Raw genomic sequence first — 23,008 nt, forward strand, 5'->3', positions numbered from 1 at the left:
ATTATATATGTATTGTTGGTATAAGTTTTGTTTTATATAATATGTTAAGGGACATCTCTCCAGTTTAAAGTTTGGGTCCTGGCCAGACCCTGATTTTAACTTGTACAGATGAGTTTGCCAGCAAAATTCAGAGGTTTCTGCACAAAAATGAATGATATGCAGGTCATTTTTGACCCATCAATTTGATTCTACAAATGTTACAGCTGACACAGCTTTGAGGTGAAACTTGCCAGCCTTGCCCGGGAAAGGATGCCAAGGGTTTTCACTGGAAACAAATGTTTCAGCTGTTTGCAGACTCTGAACTGCTGTCACAATGTTTCTAATGATCATGCTTTGTTCATTTTTATATATGCTATTTAGAATATCTTTCTTTTGAATTTTCTTGAATTGTTATCGATTTTGATAAGTTTTATGCATTTTATTATTGAGATATTTTGTCTTGTTCTATATTATGGTTTACATTTCAACTTTCTTGTTTCAAAAGAGAAGAAGAGAAAGAGAGAAAAAAGGAAAAAGAAAAAAGAAAAGGAGTGAAGAAGTGCCTGAGATGAGGCTGAAATGAGGTTGAAGATTTTGTATGTTTTAATCTCTTGATATAATTATTTTGTAGACTTGATTTTGCTGATCATTGAGAAAAATATGAGGAGAGTGCTAGACACTGGACAGATAAAATTGAAAAAAACAAAAAAAATCGTTCAAATAAGTAGCTTTGAGCAAGGATTTTGTTAATGTTTCCACAGAAGTTGAAAGTGGGGTTTTTTAGTTTGCAGACCCTCAAAAACAATTTTTACAGATTTAGAGATGGGAGCTCAGATCATTATTGTGGCAGAGACCAGATTGCTGACAATATCAGGCAAAGATTTCTTAATCATTCATTTACATTTAAAGAAGAAATATTTTGAGTGGACAATCCAAAGTCGCAAGATTTTTCAATCACGTTGTTAGGGCATTCAGAAGTTCGCACAGTTTGTTTTCCAACACACAAAATGTTAAATGTAAAAGTGAGTTTCAGGGAAAAAACAAAAAAGAAGCCAAGAACCAATGGAAGAAATGACAGTATTCACTGATGGTTTGGGAAAAAACTCACAAATCAGTGGTCACGTGGAAAAATCAAAAAAAAAACAGGGAAATGGGAATCAGGTATCACAATGGTACAAGGTTCACCACAAGTTGAAAAATTGGTAACAATAGTCAGGGTTTTTCAGTTATTTCAGGAACCCTCAATCTGATCACAAGTTCAGTGTATGTTGCAAATGTGGTCAAACAATTAGAGAAATCGCTTTTAAAACATACAGACAAGGAAATTTTATATTCATATCTATTATGCATGAAAATAATCCTAGAAAAACAGAGAACATTAATAAACACATCAGAGTGCATTCTTCACTTCTGGGGTTTTTAGTAAAAGGGAATGCTCATGTAAATAGACTCACAATGCCCATCTTGCAGACACTGCCAAACATTTTTGAGCAGGCAAAATTGAGCCATGCATGTTTTCACAAAAATGCACAGGCATTGATGGGAACCTTTCACCTTTCTGAAAGCCAGACAAAGGAAATCTGCTTGCCAGTATGCCAGTTTGTGCAGTCTCCTGTATTTACAGGAGTGGTCGATCTGAAAAGGTTTGTAAAAGCCTTCAGCTGTGGCAAGTTGATGTCACAAAATACCCATCTTTTGAGAGGCTCGAAAATATCCATATTTCAATTGATACATTTTTAGGGGCGATTTTTGCATCATTATATACAGGGGAGATCACAGAACATACCTGCAGACATTTTTTATAAGCATTTACATCATTAGGAGTGCAACAAGAAATAGAAACAGATAATGGTCCAATTTACACAAGCAAGGTGCTTGACAAATTTTTGAAAAAACAGAGAGTCAAACATATTTTCAATATTCTTCATTCTCCCTCAGGTCAAGCAAGCAAAGAACACATCACACCCTGAAATCCACTTGGATAAACAGAAAAGGGAGGAGGCAGGGTTGAACAAATGTGTTGAATTTTTTAAATGGTTTTTTCTCAAAGCCCACTCTACTAATTGTCAGATATGTTACAAACAGCCCACAGGAAAAACTAAGGGAAAATCCTTTCGTTTTGATCAGAAACCCAGAGTCAGGACAGATTGAAGGTTCATTTACATTAATAACTTGGGGCGAGGGTTTCGCTTGTGTTTCTACAGGACGAGGACTGAAGTGAATGCCAGCAAAGCACATGTAACCTTATCGGGTGCAGACGCCAGTGGACGTGGACCCGAGAAGCAGAGAAGCAAGCACGCAGACGAAGGCAGACAACAACGCTGCAGACGTCTCGTTGGACAACGAGTGATCACCCAGAGACTTGGGGTTTTTTCTGAGAAATCAAGTGTTGTTTGGGTGTTGCTGCATTGCGGGGTTTCTCACAGAGGGTGGGGACATGGACATGGGATTCAGACAGATAGTGTTCATGTGCTTCATTCTTTCACCTGTTGCCTTGGGCAACAGGACAGATTTTCCCATGAGACAACCCAGGGAAAAAGTGTGGGAGACTTTGGCAAAAGCAGCTGGTCTGGACAGCATTTGCCTGACCCATTCGAAACCAGAGAAACCATTTTCAACATACTTGGTAGGTGTGCCAGTGGAGGGATGGTCAGTCCCAGGGGACATCCTTCCAGGGGTTCTGAAGTTTTTTTCAGACCCTGTGGAGGGATGACATGTTTGGACACAGTTCCTTCCTGTGGCTCACTTTGAACCTCTGGATTTGGACATTTTGGGTCAACAAAAATGAAATGGTGCATCAAATTTATTCATCAGGAATGGCAAAGACAGATAATCATACAATAGATGTCACTCCGAATCAGCCTTTTTATAAAAATGCGTCATCTTGGTGCAATCATACCAAAATGACAAGCAAACCATCCTTTCAACATCCAGCCACTTTACCGAAGGGAATGTTTTTCATTTGCAGGGACAGAATTTGGCCTGCTATCCCTGCAAAAATCAAGGGTGGTCCATGCAGCATTGAAAGATCTTTTGTTAACACACAGCAAAACCTTGATAAGAGAGCAAGGAAAAAAAAAAATCTGATGAATGAAATGATCCAAATTGTGACAATGATAATGTTAATACCAAGAAAAAAGGCTCGGAAAAACTGAGTGGTTCTGCTTTCACAGCAGGTGGCATCAAAAAGAGCCTTGGTGCAGTTGGATCAAAAGAGGTTGTGGGCAGAGTAAAGATGCCCATGTCATTTCTTTTGCATCGAATGATTTGTTAGCTAGCAGTGAGAAATGAGAACAAAACAGCAATTGAACATCTATTGTAAACACATGGACACAAGAGTGATAAATTTAAAGAGGTATCAGAGGACCAAACACACCTGGAAAAAAATTAAATCATAAGTAGATGGTGTGTTCAATTTGTTTCACTTTTCACTGTTGTAGAAAAGAGATTTTGAAAATAGTTGTATGTAATTATAAAATATTGTAATTCTTCTGATGATTGTGCTGTCCTTGCCTCAGTGCATGAGGCAGACCATAGACAAAGTTGTCAAAGAGGTGTTCTTGGTTCAAAAAGGAAAGGATCCCTTGAACAATATAGTCCAAATTCTGATGATGATGTTTCTACCTGGGACAAGTCTCGGAGAATTGCAGTAGCAATTTTCTCACCCCAAGAAGCATCAGGGGCGGCCTTGACACAATTGGATTATATAGCATGTTGGTTGAGCAAACACAGTCGTGCCATTTCGTTTGCACTGAGTGACATGTTAACAGACATCAACAGTGCAAGGCAAGCAGTGCTTCAAAACAGGGTGGCAATTGATTATTTGCTGCTGACACATGGGCACAGATGTGAGGAATTTGAGGGGATGTGCTGCATGAACTTGTCCGATCATTCAAAATCTATTCATGAAAATATAAAATAAATACAAAATAGTATTAGCAAATTGAACAAAGTTACCGGGTCCTGATGGGATGATTTGTTTAGCTTTTTTGATATCTCACTATTGTGGAAAGAACTTTTGAAAATAGCATTTTATATTCTTATAGGACTTGTAGTTCTTCTGCTTGTTCTACCATGCATTTTCGTGTGTATTTGAAAGACCTTGAACAGCATGATAAAGCGGGTGTTTCTGGTTCAAATAGAGAGGGGAGATGTCGGAACTCAATATGTCCCTCAGACATTTTTAGAGGTTCCAGGCCTTGGTCAGAAGCATTTTAGACCCTGGCAAGCAGCAGAAAACAGCTGTGATCTTGAGTTTGAACCATGGAATGAATTACCAACTTTGAAGGTGGAATAAGCGGTCACAGAGAGTTAGATGGTATAGTAAAAGTAGTCACAAATTAGAGGGTAAATTTTTTTAGTATTGTACAGGGGGGTTTTAACACCTGTACAGAGGGTTTTACTTTGTACAGGGGGGTCAGGAGTTCTAAGATGGAGGAAAGTGGGCCTGATCCTTTTCTTCCTCCTTCTTCTTCCTTACCTCCATGTTCTTGGTGATGTTGGCATTTTTCTATTGGTTTAGGCTGGGGACACACTGTTCAACGTAGATGATAGATATTGGCACATTATTGTAAATACAGTACACGTAATTTCTGGTATATAATGTTTGTACCATCCCACTGAGGGGCAGAGCCCCGCACGCTGCCCTGCAGGACAGACCTGCGGCAGGGCAGCAGAACTTGTTATAGATAAGCAAAAATAAACAACCTTGAAACCAGCACAGACGAACTATGGCTTCTTCTTTGGCAACGGGGCAGAAAGACACAGACTTTCTACAATCTCGGAATCACCAATACCCACAGATTCCGACATCAGCCTGCCCCGACTCAGCGGCAGCCACTCCCTCCACTCCTGTCCCTGGGCACCAGAGTGAAGAGGTTCCCTCAGCCCCAGCCAGGGACCTGCTCCCAAGGCTGCTGCCATGGACACCATGGCTGGCACCAGCTGGGATGCTCGGTTTCCACAGGCCGGCATTCAGGAATGGAATTACCCAATTTCCTGCTCCCGCTAAAACCCCGCTGGTGCTCGTTGCCCTCCAACCTTCCACTGAAGGAAAAAAATGGAAAGATCCCAGGCTGGGATAAGAACAATTTACTGGGAACAGCAACGAGATGAGGAACAAGCAGGAATAGAAAAAAATTGACAACAGAAGGGATAAGAAAAACTATTTACAGGGGAAATTACATCACCATCAATTCTACCTTCCTGGCCACATGTCTCCTCCTGCCTGGAAAGGACACCCTTCTAAGAGAGAGAGTCCCTTTCCTGCCCCTGGCAATGACCTGAGGTGGGAGTGAATGTAGTGACAGGGCGATAGCCAGACCCTCATGTTCTTCAATCCCACATAAGGTCATTGGCAGGGGCAGGAGAAGGTACAGGTGTCTTCCCAGCATGGATCACAGGGAACAGGGATCACCAGGGCTCTTCCCAATGTGGGTTCTTCAATGGGGGGTTAAGCTGGAGTCGTGCACGAAGCTCCTCCTGCAGTTGGGGCACTCACAGGGCTTCCGTCACCGGTGGTTCCGTTGGTGTTGGGTCAAGTGAGAGCTCCAGGTGAAGCTCTTCCCACACTGGGGACACTCGTTGGGCCTCTCCCCAGTGTGGATGCGCTGGTGCCTTACAAGGGTGGAGTTTTGCTTGAAGCCCTTCCCACAGTCAGAGCAGAGGAAGGGCCTCTCCTCGGTGTGGACCCGCTCATGCAGGAGGAGATTTGAGCTGCTCTGAAACCTCTTCCCACATGTGGGGCACATGTAGGGCCTCTCCCCAGTGTGGATGCGCCGGTGGGTGACAAGGGTGGAGTTGTGCTTGAAGCCCTTCCCGCAGTCAAGGCAGCGGAAGGGCCTCTCATCTGTGTGAATCCGCTGATGTACAAGGAGATGGGAGCTGATGTGAAACCTCTTCTGACACTCGGGACACTCGTAGGGCCTCTCCCCAGTGTGGAACCTCTGGTGGATGATGAGGTGGGAGCTGCAGCTGAAACTCTTCCCACACTCCCCACACTCGTAGGGCCATTCCCCAGTGTGGATCATCTGATGTCGTTTCAGATTGTTGCTCCGCCTGAAGCTCTTCCCACATTCCCCACACTCGTAGGGCCATTCCCCAGTGTGGATCATCTGATGTCGTTTCAGACTGTTGCTCTGCCTGAAGCTCTTCCCACATTCCCCACACTCGTAGGGCCATTCCCCAGTGTGGATCATCTGATGTCGTTTCAGACTGTTGCTATGTCTGAAGCTCTTCCCACACTCCAAGCACTTGTAGGGCTTGTCCCCATCGTGAAGCTTCTCAGGGACCACCAGCTCTGAGTTCTGGCGGAAGCTCTGCCCACCTTCCTGACCCAGAGTGGGCCTTTCCTCCTCAGAGCACCCTGGGCTGGGTTTGCAGCTCCTCCTTGTGTGGGATCTCCGGGGCTTTTCCTCCCCGTTGGATTCTTGTGCTGTGGAGTTGCTCAAAACGGCCTCTTCCATGAGGTTGTGCTGCAGAGATTTGTCCTTCCTGGTCTCCATCATCAGCTCCTGCTCTGGGGTAGGAAGGACAAGGAGAGGATGGGATTTGCCTCCGTGCCACAAGGAAGGGTAAGGAGATCCCCCCAGTGCATCCCCGTCAGGAGAGCGTCGGCAGCAGGGCTGTCCTGCAGCCGGGGGCCAGGCTGGGCCGGGAGATGGAGCAGGAGAGAGGGGGAAAGGGGCACTGACTTCCTCCTCACCTGCCTCAGGGTCCCAGGGCATCTTCCTCTTCCTCGCAACCTTCTCCTCCATCTGGCGAATATTTGGGTACGGGAAATCCTGTTTTGGGAGGAAAACAAGGGATGAGCACATTGAGTTTTGTACTGGTTTGAAGGCCAACCAGGAGGAGACTCTAAGCGAGAATGACAATTAAATAAGAAAAGTAGGATCAAGGCAATGATACAGAAACACTGGTTTAAACTCACAGAGTCAGGATATAACCTGACACCGCGTTGCTCAGGGTGGTGGTAGCAGTCTGATGAAATGGTGGCTGCAGTCCGGCTGGAGTGATGAACGTGATTCTGTCAAAGTGGTGATCCTGTAGAAGGGTCTGGTCTTCCTCTGCAGGTCCAGTGGTGCTTATGGAGCTCTTGTCCTCTGGGAATGCAGTAGGCAAGGTGGTCGTGGTGTTGCAAGGGTGAGATTATATCCAGGTAGGAATGCTTGGTTCCTCCCCCTGGGCGGAGCATCCCCCAATGGGATGATGTAATTTTATCAGCCCTGCAGTGACACTCAATGGCCCATTAACAGAAGATGGCCCCTGGAGGGCGTTATCAGGGCTGAGCCATGGAAGAGATAAAGAACACTGCCCCACCTGTTGATAACAGTTTATGGAGATGGTGACTGAAAACACTTTTGGTTACATCTGACACTGTAACATGAAACAGTGAGGCAATCCCTGCTCGGGGTGGGGGGTGAACACCACCCACCTTACCCAAACTGGCTCAGGTGTAAAACCCCCACCCCGGGAAGGCCACGCACACAGGGGACAATGTCACACTTGCCCTGCCCCAGGGGAGATCTCTGTCCCTGTCACTCGCTTGCTCTCCCCCCTTTTCTCTTTCTTTCCGTCTCTCTACCTCACTTTTACTGTTCAATAAAATCCACTTAGATTTGGTGACCTTTGCACCTTAATTGGGGCAGAGGCATCTCTCTAACAATTTTATTAACCAGCTTGCAACATTATTTTGCACAGTGAGTTCAGGGCACTGTTGTCTGACCCCAAGTGCCTTTTTGACAACAGCATGGTTCTCTCCTATGAGGAGGTTCTGCCTCTTTCTGGAGGAACTCTTAGAAACTTGGATGCAGCTTCCTCTGAGCAACTTTTGGGAGAACTTATGAGGAAAATGGCTGTTGTGGGTGGCCAGTGTAAAGAAAATATAATCCTGTCCTTCCCTGAAAAGTTCGTTTAAGTCACTGGAGGAAAGGGAGCAAATCATACCAGTGAAACTGACCAGGATCAGTCACCCCAAGGTGAGGAACACAAGGTTACTAAAGTCCTACAAGAAGCCCAGCTCAAGTAGCTAAACTCCCGAATAATTAGTGAATTCGCAGGCTTGGGGGCTTTTCCAAATATGAGAATCATTATTTTCTTCATTCCCGTCACCTTTGTGACAGCTACACAGACCTTTCCCTTCCTTTTAATAATCTGTATTGGGACAAATTTCCATGTTTCTTTCTTGGAACCGGCCAGCATCTGAGTTGGAGTTGTGCTGGAAGTGATGGAATTTGGAATTCCCACAGAATTGCTTCTGCTGCTGGTTTATTAATGTTTGGGATTTGTTTGTGTTTCCATCACAAGTGACTCGTGGAAAGAGCAAATATTGCTCAAGGCATTTTATGGAGGGTTAAGTTTAATTTCTGCTGAGTTTGTTTTGTCTTGTGCCCAGGGGATGCTCAAGGGATCTCTGGTTTTGGTTTGGTCCTAATTTTCTTCTGATTTGTCTTTATCACTTAAAAACACCTGAAAAATGACTAAAAAGAGTATTGATCAGAGATGTCAAAAGTCCCACCATTTAAGAGGTATCTGAGGTGGGATTTATGGTTTGGGAACGTATTCTGGAGGATTTGTGTGTTCTTGGGGGATATCTGGTAGTATTCTCCATATCTTTGCACTCCAAAAGCCAAACTGGATTGCTCTGTCACCTCAAAATTATTCAATCCCACTGGAAACCCCACAATCTTACCCCAAAATTGCTCAATCCCACCTCAAAATGGCTGGTTCCCACCTCAGTCCCATGCCAAAATTACTCAATTCCACAGCCTCTAGGGTGAGATGGTGTAGGAAGGAGATCGGGAGAGGGAAATCCAAATTTGAGGTTGTGGGATTAGGATTGTGTGGGCCTGGGTGGTTGTGATGTATTTTGATGGTAAATAAAACTTCCAGAATTATTGATTTCTGTCCCATTCATTTTCTGTCAGTTCTGGTTTGCTTTTCAGAGTGCCGCCTTCTCAGCTGATTTTGTTTGTGACCTCCTGTCCCAGACTGAAAAGTAAGATGTGTTCTATTTCCCATCTGTTTGGCAGTTGTCCTGTGTTAAGTGGGCAGTTTTTCCTTATCTCTTCCACAATCAGTCCCCCCTCAGGGGAGACATCTGCTGATAATGGGCTATTGAATGTCACTGCATGACTGATAAGAACTGTAACATCCCATTGTGAGATGCTCTGCCCAGAGGGAGGAGCCAAGCATTCCTACCTGCATCTTGTCTTGAGATTCTGGCCCACCAACACAGCTTTTTCTGGGCTGGATTTCTCAGAGGAACAGCTGCCTCTTCCTCTTCAGAAGAAGACACCCTTTTCTACAGGATCACTTCTCCAACAGAACCACACCTGACACTCCAGGAGGACTGCAGCCACATTTCCAATTGGACTGCAGCCAACACCCTGTCCAACAGAGTATCAGGTTATTTTCTGACTCTGTCAGTGTTGTTTTGGTTCACTGCATTGTTCATATTTTTATTTTCTTCCCTAATAAAAAACCTGTTATTCCTGATCCAAATTTTTACCTGAGAACCCCCTTAATTTCAAATTTATAACAATTCAGAAAGAAAGAGTCGGCATTTTTCCATTTCAGGGGAGGCTCCTGCCTCCCTTAGCAGACACCAGTCTTCCCAAACCAAAACACCTCCTTTCTCTCCTGTCTTCCTTTGCCTGCTCTGTTTCTCTCTCTGTGTCTCCCTTGACCCAGGGCAGCTCCCACCAAAGACCCTGCCCTGATTTAATTCCCAATTCATGAGCTATGACAACCACGGGTTAAGTTATGAAGGCTGGCAGTGAAATGTCACTCTAAGATTTTCTCCACTTGGCTTTTGACTCTTCTGTAAGAGCTTTGCCTTCAAGGGCAGGAACATCTTTTCCTGGCTGGGAACTGGAATTCCAGCCCCTGGGAGTGTGTGCCATGGATCCCAGAGGGGCATTCCCGAGGCTCCCAGGGTGCTGCTCCTGCCGTGCCTCCCAAGGAGCTGTGCAGGGCAGGGGACAAGGTGCAGCAGCTGTGTTGGTGCTGCAGTGCCACAACGGCCCCTGCTTCCAGGAGTTTCCACACCACCAACAGCTGTTCCTGGGTTCCATGATGCCCTGCTGTGTCCCCATGGATATTTGGTGTCATGAAGTTCTTCAGTGTCACAATGGCCACCTCGCTCCATGAGCTTCCGCAGTGTCCAAATGGCCTCCTTGGATGGGCAGTGCCACCATGGACCATTGGCTCCATGCAGCCCCGCTGGGTCACCATGGACTCCTTGGTTCCCTGAGGTTCTGGGGGTGTCTCCATGGTCTCCTTGGATCCACAGTGTCACAATGGACCACTGGATCCACGTGGCCCTGCTGTGCCACCATGGCCCCTTGGTTCCATGGGACCCCAGGGTCACAATTGACTCCTTGCTTCCACGTCACCCCCTCAGTGCCAAAATGGCCCCTTCATTCCATGGGGGACACAAATGATTTATAGAAACATTGAGCAAATCCTGCTTAACACACCTGGGAACATCTCTTTGCATTCCAAAGAGAGGTTAAAAGTGGGGATGGCACCAGGAGCTTCCATCTGCAACAGAGATCCAGGGAGAGGACAGGGACAGAGAATTCAGCTGGGAGACTCAGAGAATTCTGCTTCCAGAGATCATTTCTGGTCACACTGTCCCTTGTAGAAAGGTGACACCATTTCAGGCAGCCCGTACTGAGCAGGTGGCTCCTGAGTGGGGTTTGTTGTTTAGGAAACCTGCTCAGGCTTTTTCATTCTTTCTTTCCCAAGAGGAAAACTTCTCCTGGGCCTGTGTGCAGGCAGAGCCCTGAGGAGAGCAAGTGGGACACGGTGCAATGGGCTGGGACATGGAGCTGCAGAGCTCAGGGACAAGGTTCTGCTGCAGGGCACAGGGATGTCAGTGCCAGGTGGGTGATTTCAGACATGGTGAGGCTGGGGGTGAGGAGCAGCTTGTCCAAACAGGGTCAGCCCTCAGGGGGCTCATTCTTCTACATGCCCAGACCTCCTAAGGAGAACTTCAGTGTCAAGATCACCTGGGGAATGCTTCTATCAGCTCTTCTTTGAACTGGAAAATAAAAAAATACACATTTGATTGAAGAAAAAAAGGTCATGAGGTGCGCTTGGAAATCTTCCTCCTTAACAGAACTCCAAGCTGGCTCCAATCAGCTGCATAAGCCCTGGAGAGCTGAAAACAATTTAATGAAGACAAAGAGCCCGTGAGGGCTTCTTGTATTTTTATGATCCCCAGCATGGATTTGGGACTGAGTCCAGGACCCTCAGGAACTCAGAGAAGGTTGGAGAAGCTGCTCAAGGAGTCAGGAGCAAAACTCCAAGTCCCTTAGAGCAACACTGGGCCCCACTGAGGGCAGAGACTGCCAAAGGCTCCCCAGGGACTGGTGAGAGCAGATCCTTGAGGCCAGGATTGCAGGGAGCCCAAGGCTCAGAGCAGGGAACTGCAATGCTGAGCAAGGCCTGGGCTGGCTGGGGGAAGCAGAAAGGCCAAGCCCTGAGCCCAGCCTGGCACAGCAGGGCCTGTCCCTCACGGGTGGCTCGGGGCTGTTTGTGGGGCAGGGGGATGTGAGGGGCAGCAAGGAAAATTGTCACAAACCTGTGTGACACACCAGATCCTCAGGGAACCAACGGGCCAGGGTGACACTGTGCTGCCTCATGGAATTAATAAAGACCATTGTGAACTAGGTGACCACAAGGGTCCACGGTGACCTTGTGCAGCCTCAGTGTCACAGAGGAGCCGTTGTGACACAGCGAGGGCACACGGAGCCCAGGGGCCATTGTGACACATCAGGGCTTTGTGGAACCACGAAGCCATTGTGACACTGCAAGGCCTCATGGAAGCACGGGGCCATTGTGACACTGCAGAAGCAAGGGGAACATTGTGACACTGCAAGGCCTCATGGAACCAAGGAGACCATTGTGACACTGTGGGGTCCTACAGAACCAAGGCAACATGGAACAGGTCTGGCTGGCTGGGCCTCTGGGGGGCCACCTGACAGGTCTGGCTGATCTTGGCATGTCGAGGGATACTTCTCATCTGCCCCGAAAGCACTGGGGCTCTGGGCTTTTCTTCCTATGGGAGAGAACTGTCCTTCTCCTCCAGGGGCCATTCCTGACCAAGGCTCCCCAGGGACTCCTTCCAGCAGATCCTTGAGGCCACTGGGATGTGGGCTAGGGGGGGATGCTGAGGGCAGGACCAGGGGGTGACAGTGCCCAGCCTGGCTGGGGCTGTGCCAGGAGGCCCCAGAGCCTCAGGACAAGGTGTCTCCTGACAGCCCTTGGTGGCACAGACCCTGCTGTGCCCCAGGGCACCAAGACTTGGCTTCTCTTTGTCCCCACCTGTCATCAGTGCCTCCAGTTCTCTGCTCTGCCTGGGGCCTGGGGACACTTTCTCAGTTGTGTCCCTCAGTGGGACCCATTAAAAGTCCAAGAAACTTTGGAGTTGGATTCTGACTTGGAGTTCTGGAGAGGTTTCTGCAGCTCCCTCTCAGGGCCTGATGTTCAGGGCCTGAGCACAAAGCCCCAGAGGGTCATTAAAGTCCTTGTGCTGTGTCTGTGCTGCTGAGCTGGGCCGGGCTCCTGGCACAGAGGGTGATCCTGGTAACCAAGGAGAGCTTCAAAAGCACATTTCTCTTGCTGAGCAGCTCTTCTCCCAGCCCAGCAGGGCTGGGGCACTGCCTGCAGCCAGCCCGGGCACAGCACAGAGGCACAGAGAGCTTCAATCAGTCAGGGCTGGGAAGGGGCTGAGAAGTGCCTGGGGCAGAATCACTGCCAGCCCTTGGCACAGGAACCTCTGGCTGCAGGACAATGCAGCTGCAGCTCCTGGAGCGATCTCCTAAAGCTGGAACATCCCAATGCCCACAGACCCTGTGAGTGCATTCTCTGCTCGTCTCCTGTGCAGAGCAGCCAGGGGTGCCCAGGGCTGTCCTGCAGAGCAGGGTCCTGCAGCCCAGGGCGCTGTGCTGGGCCAGGACTCTGCTGCCTGCCAGGGACAGCTCTCAGCCGGCCCTGGAGCTGCTCCCAGCGCTGGCCAGGAGCTGTTGGGGGAAGGAGCCACCCTGAGCAGGGCAGGTGCTGCTGCTGAGAGGGGCTGGGTGGGGCAGGGCTGCTCCCAGCTCCAGACCAGCCTGGGCACAGCTCCGGAGGGCACTTCCTAAAGAAGGTAAGCCTGGGATTGCTGTAAAGGTCAGGAGATTTCCTGAGAGTGTTTTCAATTTCCTGCTTGGAGCTGGATGGCAAATTTGGGTCTGTGACAAAAAGATTTTTGCTTTTCATATATTTTTCATCTATTCATAGCTCTGTAAATTGCTATTATAAAGTTATAAATCTATAACCCTTACCTGACTCCATTAAACCCTTAATTAACTCTATTAACTACTATTATATACTTGAAAAAATTATAATCCTTAATTAACTCTAGTACGTTTCCTTTCCTTTCGCTTATATTTTAGAACAATAAGCTGTCTAAATAAATTTTTAAATACTATGTAGTCTTATTATCAGGAGGTGGACCTACAAGAAGAACATTTTGGTTTTTGAATGTGAACAGAGATAACAAAAACTCAGGCAAAGAAGCCCTTGGACCTACTCCAATGGGTTGAGCCAGGGGTGTATAACTGGGGCTACTGAATCTCCTATTGGATGTTCCTGTTAAATATCCTAATTAATCGACCTTAATAAATTGTTTACATCAGGGGCTGGGTATGCTCCATTTCAACTGGGACGCCTGGAAGCTTCCAATAAAGGTCTGATTTTTACTGTTCTAACACTGTGGCAAGGGGGATGAGAGAAGCAGAACAGGAATTGTAATCCCAGAACGACAGAACATTCTGAGTTGAAAGGGACACACAGGATCATCAAAGGAATGTTTGAACATTTACAGAGACTCCAGAACTGTGACTTTGGGTGGTCAGTCTCTCTGCTGGGAGCCTCCCAAAGGACCTTCAGCCACTCCTCAGCCCGGACAGCAGCAGCATCACCTCTGCAGGGCCCAGTAGGGCTCTCCTGAGCTGCCCTTGCCCAGCTGCACACAGACCCGCCCCAGCCAGGACCCTGCACACAGGCAGGTTTCTGTAGGGCCGGGCCGATGGCACACAGGGTGGGATGGGCTCTGTGAGTGCTGGCAGGGACAAGGCACCTCTCAGGAGGGAATGTCCAGGCCCAGGGAGATGGTCAGGGAAGCAGAGGGGGCTAAACAGAGCAGTGCTTGGGGAACAAACCCATCCAGCCCCTCACCTTCCCTCAGCCACAGGGAAACCCTTGCCTCTCACATCTCTCTGTGGCAAACTCTAAATGCAGCAGGAATGCTGGGGATTTCTGACCTCAGAGAGCCAGGAATGGTGTGTGGGTAGGAAAACAATTCCTTAAACCAGCTCCTGCCATCTATTTCCCTTAGAAGTGTGAGTGCAGATGGTACCAAGCCTTCCTGCAATAGGAATTATTCCCCTGACAAATCCTGAATATCCAGCCTGGTCCCTCTGCCACAGGGCCACAAACCCAGGGAAGCAGGGCAGGGATGGCTTCTCGAGAGCCCCCATGAACAGGCCTGGCTGCTCCTGGCACACTCAGCCAGCAAAACTGGAGCTCAGGCAGGGACCTGTGTGAAGGTTTTCCCAGAGCAGGAACAAGGGTGGGTGAGTTCCAGCAGGACAGGCTGCAGGGAATGGCCCAGATTTGGCTCCAAGCAGCCTTTCCTGACTTGTCCCTGTCCTTTCTCCATGACCAGGTGCCCATGTGCAGCCACAGCAAATGTCCAACAGCAGCTCCATCAGCCACTTCCTCCTGCTGGCACTGGCAGACACGCGGCAGCTGCAGCTCCTGCACTTCTGCCTCTTCCAGGGCATCTCCCTGGCTGCCCTCCTGGGCAACGGCCTCATCATCAGCACCATAGCCTGCGGCCACCACCTGCACACGCCCATGTTCTTCTTCCTGCTCAACCTGGCCCTCAGCGACCTGGGCTCCATCTGCACCACTGTCCCCAAAGCCATGCACAATTCCCTCTGGGACACCAGGAACATCTCCTACATAGGATGTACTGCTCAGCTCTTTTTCTTCATGTTTTTCATCTCAGCAGAGTTTTCCCTCCTGACCATCATGTGCTACGACCGCTACGTGTCCATCTGCAAACCCCTGCACTACGGGACCCTCCTGGGCAGCAGAGCTTGTGCCCACATGGCAGCAGCTGCCTGGGCCAGTGCCTTTCTCAATGCTCTCATGCACACAGCCAATACATTTTCCCTGCCCCTGTGCCATGGCAATGCCCTGGGCCAGTTCTTCTGTGAAATCCCACAGATCCTCAAGATCTCCTGCTCACACATCAAACTCAGGGAATTTGGGCTTATTTTGCTAAGTGCTCTTCTATATTTTGGATGTTATGTGTTCATTGTTTTCTCCTATGTGCAGATCTTCAGAGTTGTGCTGAAGATCCCCTCTGAGCAGGGACGGCACAAAGCCTTTTCCACCTGCCTCCCTCACCTGGCCGTGGTCTCTGTCTTCCTCAGCACTGGCACAGTTGCCTATCTGAATCCCCCCTCGATGTCCTCCCCATCCCTGGATCTGGCCCTGTCAGTTCTGTACTCGGTGGTGCCTCCAGCCCTGAACCCCCTCATCTACAGCCTGAGGAACCAGGAGCTCAAGGCTGCAGTGTGGAGACTGATGACTGGATGCTTTCAGGAACATTAAACTGCTGGACAATTTCTGAAAATCACTTCTAACAAAAGTCATCTTTGATAGTTCTTGTTGGTTTGATTTTGGAGGGTTTTTTTCTTTTTTTTTACATTTTAATGTTGTCAACAAATAAATGTCAGGAGCCCTTGTTTGCTTTGCACAGCAGGTGGGAGCACCCCCATGCTGGTGCTGTAGGGACATGAACCTGGTGGAACACAAATGCCATCAGCCCCTGGGGCCAGGAAGGGCTGGGGGACGCCAGGGAAACCACTCAGCTTTGTCCTGGCCTCTGCAGTCAGCCAGAAAGTTTGTTCCCATCAGCTGAGAGTTTCCTGTCCCACTGCAGACACTGCTGCTCAGAGCCAGGGCTGCCTGGCAGCCACCCCCAAACTGCCCTGAGCATTTCCTTGGCTTCATCTTTGCTTTCTTTACTCTTCCTGTTACAGATTTCTTTCCCTTGCCCACCCCTGCTCCCTCCCCTGCACACAGCCCATCCCTGTTGCCCTTTCCTCTCTGGCCCCACTCCCCATTGCAGTTCCTGACTTGGCACCATGGGAACGGCCCTTGGGGAGCAGGATCATCCCACAAGTGCTGCAGGAATTGTCTGCAGGCTCCTGCAGTGCCTGGTACTGCTCCCTTGCCAAAGGCACCCCAGGCCAGGGGGCACATCTGGGCTGCTGTGTCTGGCTGTGGGGCTCCCTGTTCTGGGCAGTGAGGAGGAGCTGCAGAGGCTCTGCAGGACTGACAGGATGGGCTTTGGGCCTGCGAGGAGAAGTTGAGGGACCTGGGCTGCTGGAGCTTCTGAAGAGGAGGCCCAGGGCTCCTCCTGCAACTGCTCCAAGGGTGGATTCAGAGAATCACAGAATCAGCAAGGTTGGAAAAGACCCTGGAGATCATCAAGTCCAACCTGTGCCCTGACACCACCTTGTCTCCCCTGAGCCTCCTCTTCTCCAAGATAAACAACCCCAGCTCCTTCATCCGCTCCTCACAGGATTTGTGCTCCACACACCTCACCAGCCTTGTTGCCCTTCTCTGGACATGTTCCAGCCCCTCCATGTCCTTCCTAAATTGGTGGCCAAGAACTGGACACAGCACTCGAGGTGCTGCCCAACCAGTGCCCAGCACAGGGGAAGAATCACTGCCCTGGTCCTGCTGGCCACACCATTCCTGATCCAGGCCAGGAGACATTGGCCTTCTTGGCCACCTGGGCACACGGCTGGCTCATGTCCAGCCTGCTGTCCATCAGTCCCTGCAGGTCCCTTTCTGCCTGGCTGCTGTCCAGCCCCTCTGTCCCCAGCCTGTAGTACTGCAGGGGTTGTTGTGGCCAAAGTGCAGGACCCGACACTTGGACTTGTTAAACCTCACCTTGTTGGGTTTGGGCCCTGGATCCAGCCTGTCCAGTCCCTGTGCAGAGCCCTCCTACCCTCCAGCAGATCAACATTCCCAGCCAGCTTGGTGTCACCACGGTTCCATGTGGCCCCAGAGTGTCCCAATGGTCTCCATGACTCCATGAGGCCTCCCAGGGTCACAATGTCCCTTTGGTTCCATGGGACCCCTTGGTGTCACAAAGTCCCTTGGATCCTTGGGCCCTGCAGTGTCACAATGGCCCCTTGGTCCCCCAGGGCCCTGCAGTGTCACAGTGGATCCTTGGTTCCAGGAGGTGTCACAGTGCAGCAATGGTCTCCTCGGTTCCACGGTGTCACAATGGCCTCTTGGTCCCAAGGAGCACTCCGTTCCCAAAATTGCCTCCTTCATTCAGCAAGTATTCGCATTGTCACAATGGCCTCTTGGTTATGCAAGGTGCCCTCATGTCATAGTGGTCTTTGTTGTTCACAAAGGCCCAGAGAGTAACACTGACCTCCTGGTTCAGTGCAGTGTCACTTGGCCTTGTAAAACCTCACCTTGTTGGATCCAGCCTGTCCAGGTCTCCATGTAGAGCCCTCCTACCCTCCAGCAGATCCATACTCACACCCAGTTTGGTGTCATCTGCAAATTTGATGATGGTGGACTCAGTCCCCTCATCCAGATAATCAGTGTAGGTACTGAAATCCATGCTGGCTGGCTCTGACCCCTCGGCCATCCTGTGGGTGCCCTGTGGTGGCACTCAAGGTGATCTGTTCCATAACCTTGCCAGGCACCGTGCTCAGCCTGACAGGCCCGGAGCTCCCCAGCTCCTCCTTCCAGCCCTTCTTGGGGATGGGCTCACACTGGCACCTCCAGTGCTCTGGGACCACCCCACTGAGCCAGGACTGATGATAAATGACGGAGAGCAGCCTGGGGAGCTAATCCACCAGCTCCTTCAACCCCCTAGGCTAGATTCCATCCCATGCACCTGTGAGAATCTGAGTGCTTCCGCTCATCACCAACTGCTTCCTCCTGGATCACAGGGGGCTGTTCTGCTCCCTGTCTCCATCTACCAGCTCAGGAGAACACTTGTACTGGCTGTGTACTTGTTGAAAATTGAGACAAACAAGGTGTAAAATCGTTTAGCCTTTTCCTTCTCTTTAGTTACTTTATCTTTAGTTCCCTGTGTAGGAGCTGAGCTTGTGACCCCTTTATCTTTAGTTGTATTCTCCACTGCATCCAATAAAGAATAGAGATTCTCCTTCTCCCTGCCTTTGCTACAAAATTTTATGTAAAACTTTTTTTTTTTTTTTTTACAGAAATCAACAGGTTAAGTTCTATTTGAGCTTTCACCTCTCTAATTGTCTTTCTGCATAGCCTAAGGGCATTGTAAAACACTTCCCGTGTCGCCACTCCTTTTTTCCTCTGAGTTCCCAGGAAAGCTATATGGGCAGCCAGGACAGTAATTTTCATCACTAGCTCATCTTTTGCCACACTGGGATAGGCAGCTCCTTCCCCATTAAGACAGCTTTCTTGAAATATGTTCATCCTTCCTAAACCCCTTCCTTTTTAAGGGCAGCTTTTGTTTAAAATATCAGTACCTGATTCAGTACTCCCCAAATCAGAATCCTAAAAAGGCCAAAGTCTGCCCTTCCTAATTCCAGTGTAGAAGATTTGTTGCTGCCCTCTGCAGAGCTTCCTGCCCTCCAGCACAGCCACACTCCCTGGTGGGAGTCACCTGGGAACTGACCAAGGCTGCCCTCTATCCCCTTGTCCAGATCAGCAATAAAGAGATGTAAATGGCCGGGCCAAAGTCTCCAGTTCTGGGAATGCCCCTGGATGTGGCTCCATTCCTCAGCTGCTCTGAGTGCCAGGGCTTGGATGAGGGAAATGGTGGGGTGGGGGTATGGAGGAAGTGTTTTTGATTGTCAGCTGTGAAAAGCCTTGATTTTCATATCTATTCAGACTGCATTAGGAGGTGCTGGGGATCAATAGCAACTGGACATTGCTGATCTCAATCTATCAACAGGAAAAGAACATTTAACAGGAGGAAGCTATTATCTCTGCATTGTTTTCAATAAAGAAGATTCATCTTGAATAAACTTTTGAAATCTGTCTAATTAACCACAGAAGAATTGAAGAGTTGAATTATTCCCATGGGCTTGTCTTGTTTGGGTGTTTTTAACAACTGTTTATTGTTGCAGCATCTTTGAGAGAAAGAGGACATGAGTTATGAGATTTGAGCTACTCCAGTCTAGGCCTCAGATTTGGGCCTTGTGAGGCCTTCAAGCCTCTGACGCAGTTAGAAATTCAGAGCTTGTGGGGCAGATAGAAACAGTCTTAAGGTGTGATGGGGACCACTGGGTTGTCTGGGTGTGAATTAGTATAGGTTTTATAGTGTAAGGTGTAGGCCGTTTTAAGGAAAAGGTAAACAATGTTAGCCTACCAATCAGAGTGTCTTTGTTTTTGTAAACTATGTAGAAGCTTATATAATCTACTACCTTATCTTGAATAAATGGAGAACGCTTGATTAACCACATTGGTTCAGACCTGCGTTTGTCTTATCCAGCTTTCCGTGTTTCTGAGATTCCCTGGCTTTTAGTGGCGCCCGAACAGGGACTCAGGAGGCTCCGAAAAAGGCTCCCAAATTACTTTTAGAGTAACGGGGAGCCGAGTTTGAGTCGCGCAACGAAAATTCAGGTCCAAATCGCCTCATGGCGATGGGGCCGGGATCCCAAATTCACTTTTTGTGAACGGGGATCAGGTGGAACGGAGCAGAAGTCTCCAAACTCTGAATTGGGCCGTTTCCCAACGGGAGGAAAAAGACTCTTCGCATTGTTGTTTGTTAGCGAGAGTCTGTTGGAGCAATGGGAAGACATCGGCGTTCACAAAGGACCCTAACGGTAGGTGTGGACCTGGCTGGGGCCGGAAAGCTGGAGCGGGATTGCCCCCTTGCCGAAGAAAAGCGAGGAAAAGCAACCCGCAGAGGTTGGAGGTAAGCCGCGGAGAGAGAGAAAGGGTGAAAGTTCACCATGGATGGGAATCTGCAGGCTTCCGTGTGGCTTCTCTTTCATATTCTCTCAAAGAGAGCTTAAAAATTAAAGAAGCCGATTTAGAGCAGTTGGTCCTGTGGGCAAGAAGCAGAGGCAAGCTGCAAAAGCCTTCGCTGATTTTTAGTGAAATCGAATGGCAAGAGTTGGGGCAGCTGCTTTGGGACGCAGTGATAGAGGGCGGAAAAGACAAGAAAACACTGTTGGGGCATGGAGGCATTTGGAAAAAAGTTTTACATACCCTGCAAAGCATGCCTGCGGAGAAAAAAGCAGCGGAAGCCGCAATTCAGACATTTGAGCAATCCACATCAGAACAGACAGAAGTTCAGAAGCTATCTCGGGTTGAAAAATTCTTTAATGTTTGTAATATGCGGCCAGTGCGAGGGTAGAAAGCTCCAGTCAGTCTCTCTGTCAGGGATTTTGTAGCTCATTTGGAGGGAAGCGCAAAGCCAGGAGTGGGGCCGGCTGACACGGGACAGAGTGGACGCATGGCCGCAGCCGGGGCGGAAGTGTGCTCGCAAGCAGCGGATGTTAACAGCTCGGCGGTCCCGCGGAGTGAGGCAAACCCGGAAGTGGCCCTGTCGGGTCCCTTGGGAGGCGGGGAGACACCTGAGGAGGCAGGCGGAGTTGGTGACGAAACAGGGCTGAGTCAGGAGGAGGAACTCGGGGGCGGAGATTAAGGCGAAGACCAGGGCGGAGAAGGGAGCGAGGCGGCGCTGGCCCCTCGCCCCCCCGCAGCGGCCGCGGCAGCTGCAGCAGGTGCGTGCATGTGCAGAGGCGTGGCTCGGTGGTACCCGCCAGCAGCGGCTGCGGTGGCAGCGGCGGCGGCAGCGAACAATCCAGCACAGCTTGGAGGGGCTGGGCACCCCAATGCAAGCGGGATGGCAGAAGCAGCCACCCAAACAACACCAGAGCAGAGCCCTGAAAATGCCAGTTCCCACTCCACCATGGTAGCGCTATACTGCCCACTCCCACCGAGTTCAGATTCTGACGACTCAGAGCCAGACTCTCCTGTTGTCAATTGTAGCAGGAACAAGCGATCACAAAACAAGATACAAAGGCAAGAAAAAGTTACAGAAAGCCCTTCCTCATTCCTTGTGGAACGGGTTGGCAGAACTAAGGCAACGGGCTGTGGCGGAGAGCAGCAGGGTGCGGCGGTGAGCACCGGCCAGCCGCCCGGGCGGACCGCGAAGCGGCAGCGCGAAGTGGCAGGGCGGGGCGGCAGGCAGAGCGGGGCCAGGCAGAGCGGGGCCAGGCAGAGCGGGGCCAGGCAGAGCGGGGCCAGGCAGAGCGGGGCCGGCCGGCACCGAGCCTGAGGCAGCCTCGGGGCGGAGCGGACTTCGGCCCGAGAGACAGAAGGCTCCTTGTTGCTGAGCAACAGCGCGAGGAGGGAGATGGGCATTCCCGGGGGCTCGGCCGCGCTGGAGTCGGAGCAGGCGGAGCGCGGCCGCATCAGGGGCGTCTCCTCACCCGTCCCCACAGTGACGCAGCAAGGACGGGAGCGAGACGGCGCCGCCCCCTCATCTACCCGCAGCACCCCGCAATGGCGGCGGAGACGCTGCACAGCCTGGTTGCCACGGTAACAACAACCCCGAGAGCAGCAGTGTCACCAATGGAGGGATTGCAACACCACAGCAAAAATTTCAACAGCATTTTCCCAATTCCTTGCAGGAGTCAGAAGACGGAATGAAAAAGTATAGCAGTACTGATTGTTTTCCAAGATACCAAGAGGGATGAACATTATGCAAATCAAAGTTATTTCAAATACAATGTGGATGAAAATCACTGTAAAAAGATAGAAATGTTAATAATGATTTAATTGCCAAAAATGTCTCTGAAAACAAAGATTTGAGAAAAGTCAGTCAGATGGAATATTGGCATTGAGTTCACAATTTCTGGTTTTGAGTTTTTATAGATAATAATATAGGTAATGGTGATTTTTGAGTTTTTATAGATAATAAGATAAATGACGATTGTCAAGTTTTTGTAGGTAATGATAAGTAGTGATTGTTACTAATGTAATATGAATGCTTTGAAAAAATTGTTTTAAACTATTTTAAACATTTCTTGTGTATAGGATAATCATAAAATGTAAGTTGTCTGATTTTTGTGATAAGAATTATTATTAAGATGTTAAGGTATTGAGGTGTTGTTTTAATATTTACAGTCAGTTTTCATATGTTTAATTGTCTTTCTAGGTGATTGATTGCAAGATGTGTTTTGCAGGATCCTGTGTGTTTGATTTTTTAACTACTCATGTGTTTTCTTTATCCAATCTTTTATGCAGCTGCAGTTCATCTTTTTTTACAAATTTATAGTCCAAGTTTTGGTTCAAGATTTCAGACTTCAAATTTTCAGATTTCTGAAGAAAAAGTTTGTTGTATTTAGAGAATTTTTGTCTTGAAGGAAATTTTAGACAGGTTCAATTATTTGATGGTTTGATAAATTGTTAATAATAAGGTTTTTTACTTATAACAGTTATTTCTAAGGCTTTTGTTTTAAACATATCCTCCAATTAGAGTTCGAGCTCTGGCCAAGCTCTGGCTCTACGTGGCTGGTGTGGTTGACCCAGGTGTTTTCTGCATCAAAAAGTATTCAAGTCCTTTTGGCTTGACAATTTGACCATATAGGACAGCTGAGCCTCAAAGGGAGTTTTGGAGAGACATGATCTGGACATGTTTTATCCAAATCTCTGTTGTTTTAAGGTTTGTCAGCTGCTGCAGACTCTGGGATGACAACTTGATAGTGTAGCACTTGGTAACTGTGATTTTATATGTAATATTGATTGTGTATTATCTGATTGATTTTTATTTGTTGTTAGTTTCTTTACTATGTGCATTGTTTTGTTCTTGATGTTTTTTCATGTTTATAACAAAGATGTTGATATTTCCATTTCTTCATGCAAGTTTTAGGGAACAGAATTGAGAGAGGACCCTCCAGTCCCTGTGGGGGTGTTGGGTTTGTTTGTGTTTTAACAG

General features: G+C 48.7%; 2 protein-coding genes across 2 annotated transcripts in view; one reads left to right on the plus strand and one right to left on the minus strand.

Moving 5' to 3' along the window:
* Positions 1-5,420: 5,420 nt before the first annotated feature.
* The window catches only part of LOC101233471 (uncharacterized), a 509,180-nt gene continuing 491,592 nt past the window's right edge, over positions 5,421-23,008 (minus strand). Inside the window, 2 exon segments of the mRNA XM_072921466.1 lie at positions 5,421-5,460; positions 5,653-6,256. Coding sequence (XP_072777567.1) covers positions 5,421-5,460; positions 5,653-6,256 — 644 coding nt within the window.
* Positions 14,719-15,651, plus strand: LOC121469059 (olfactory receptor 14A16-like). The gene has a single exon (XM_041713413.2). The coding sequence runs from the start codon at positions 14,719-14,721 to the stop codon at positions 15,649-15,651; it is 933 nt and encodes a 310-aa protein (XP_041569347.2).

This window comes from Taeniopygia guttata, chromosome 37 (assembly GCF_048771995.1).
Source record: "Taeniopygia guttata chromosome 37, bTaeGut7.mat, whole genome shotgun sequence".
Classification (NCBI taxonomy): Eukaryota; Metazoa; Chordata; class Aves; order Passeriformes; family Estrildidae; genus Taeniopygia; species Taeniopygia guttata.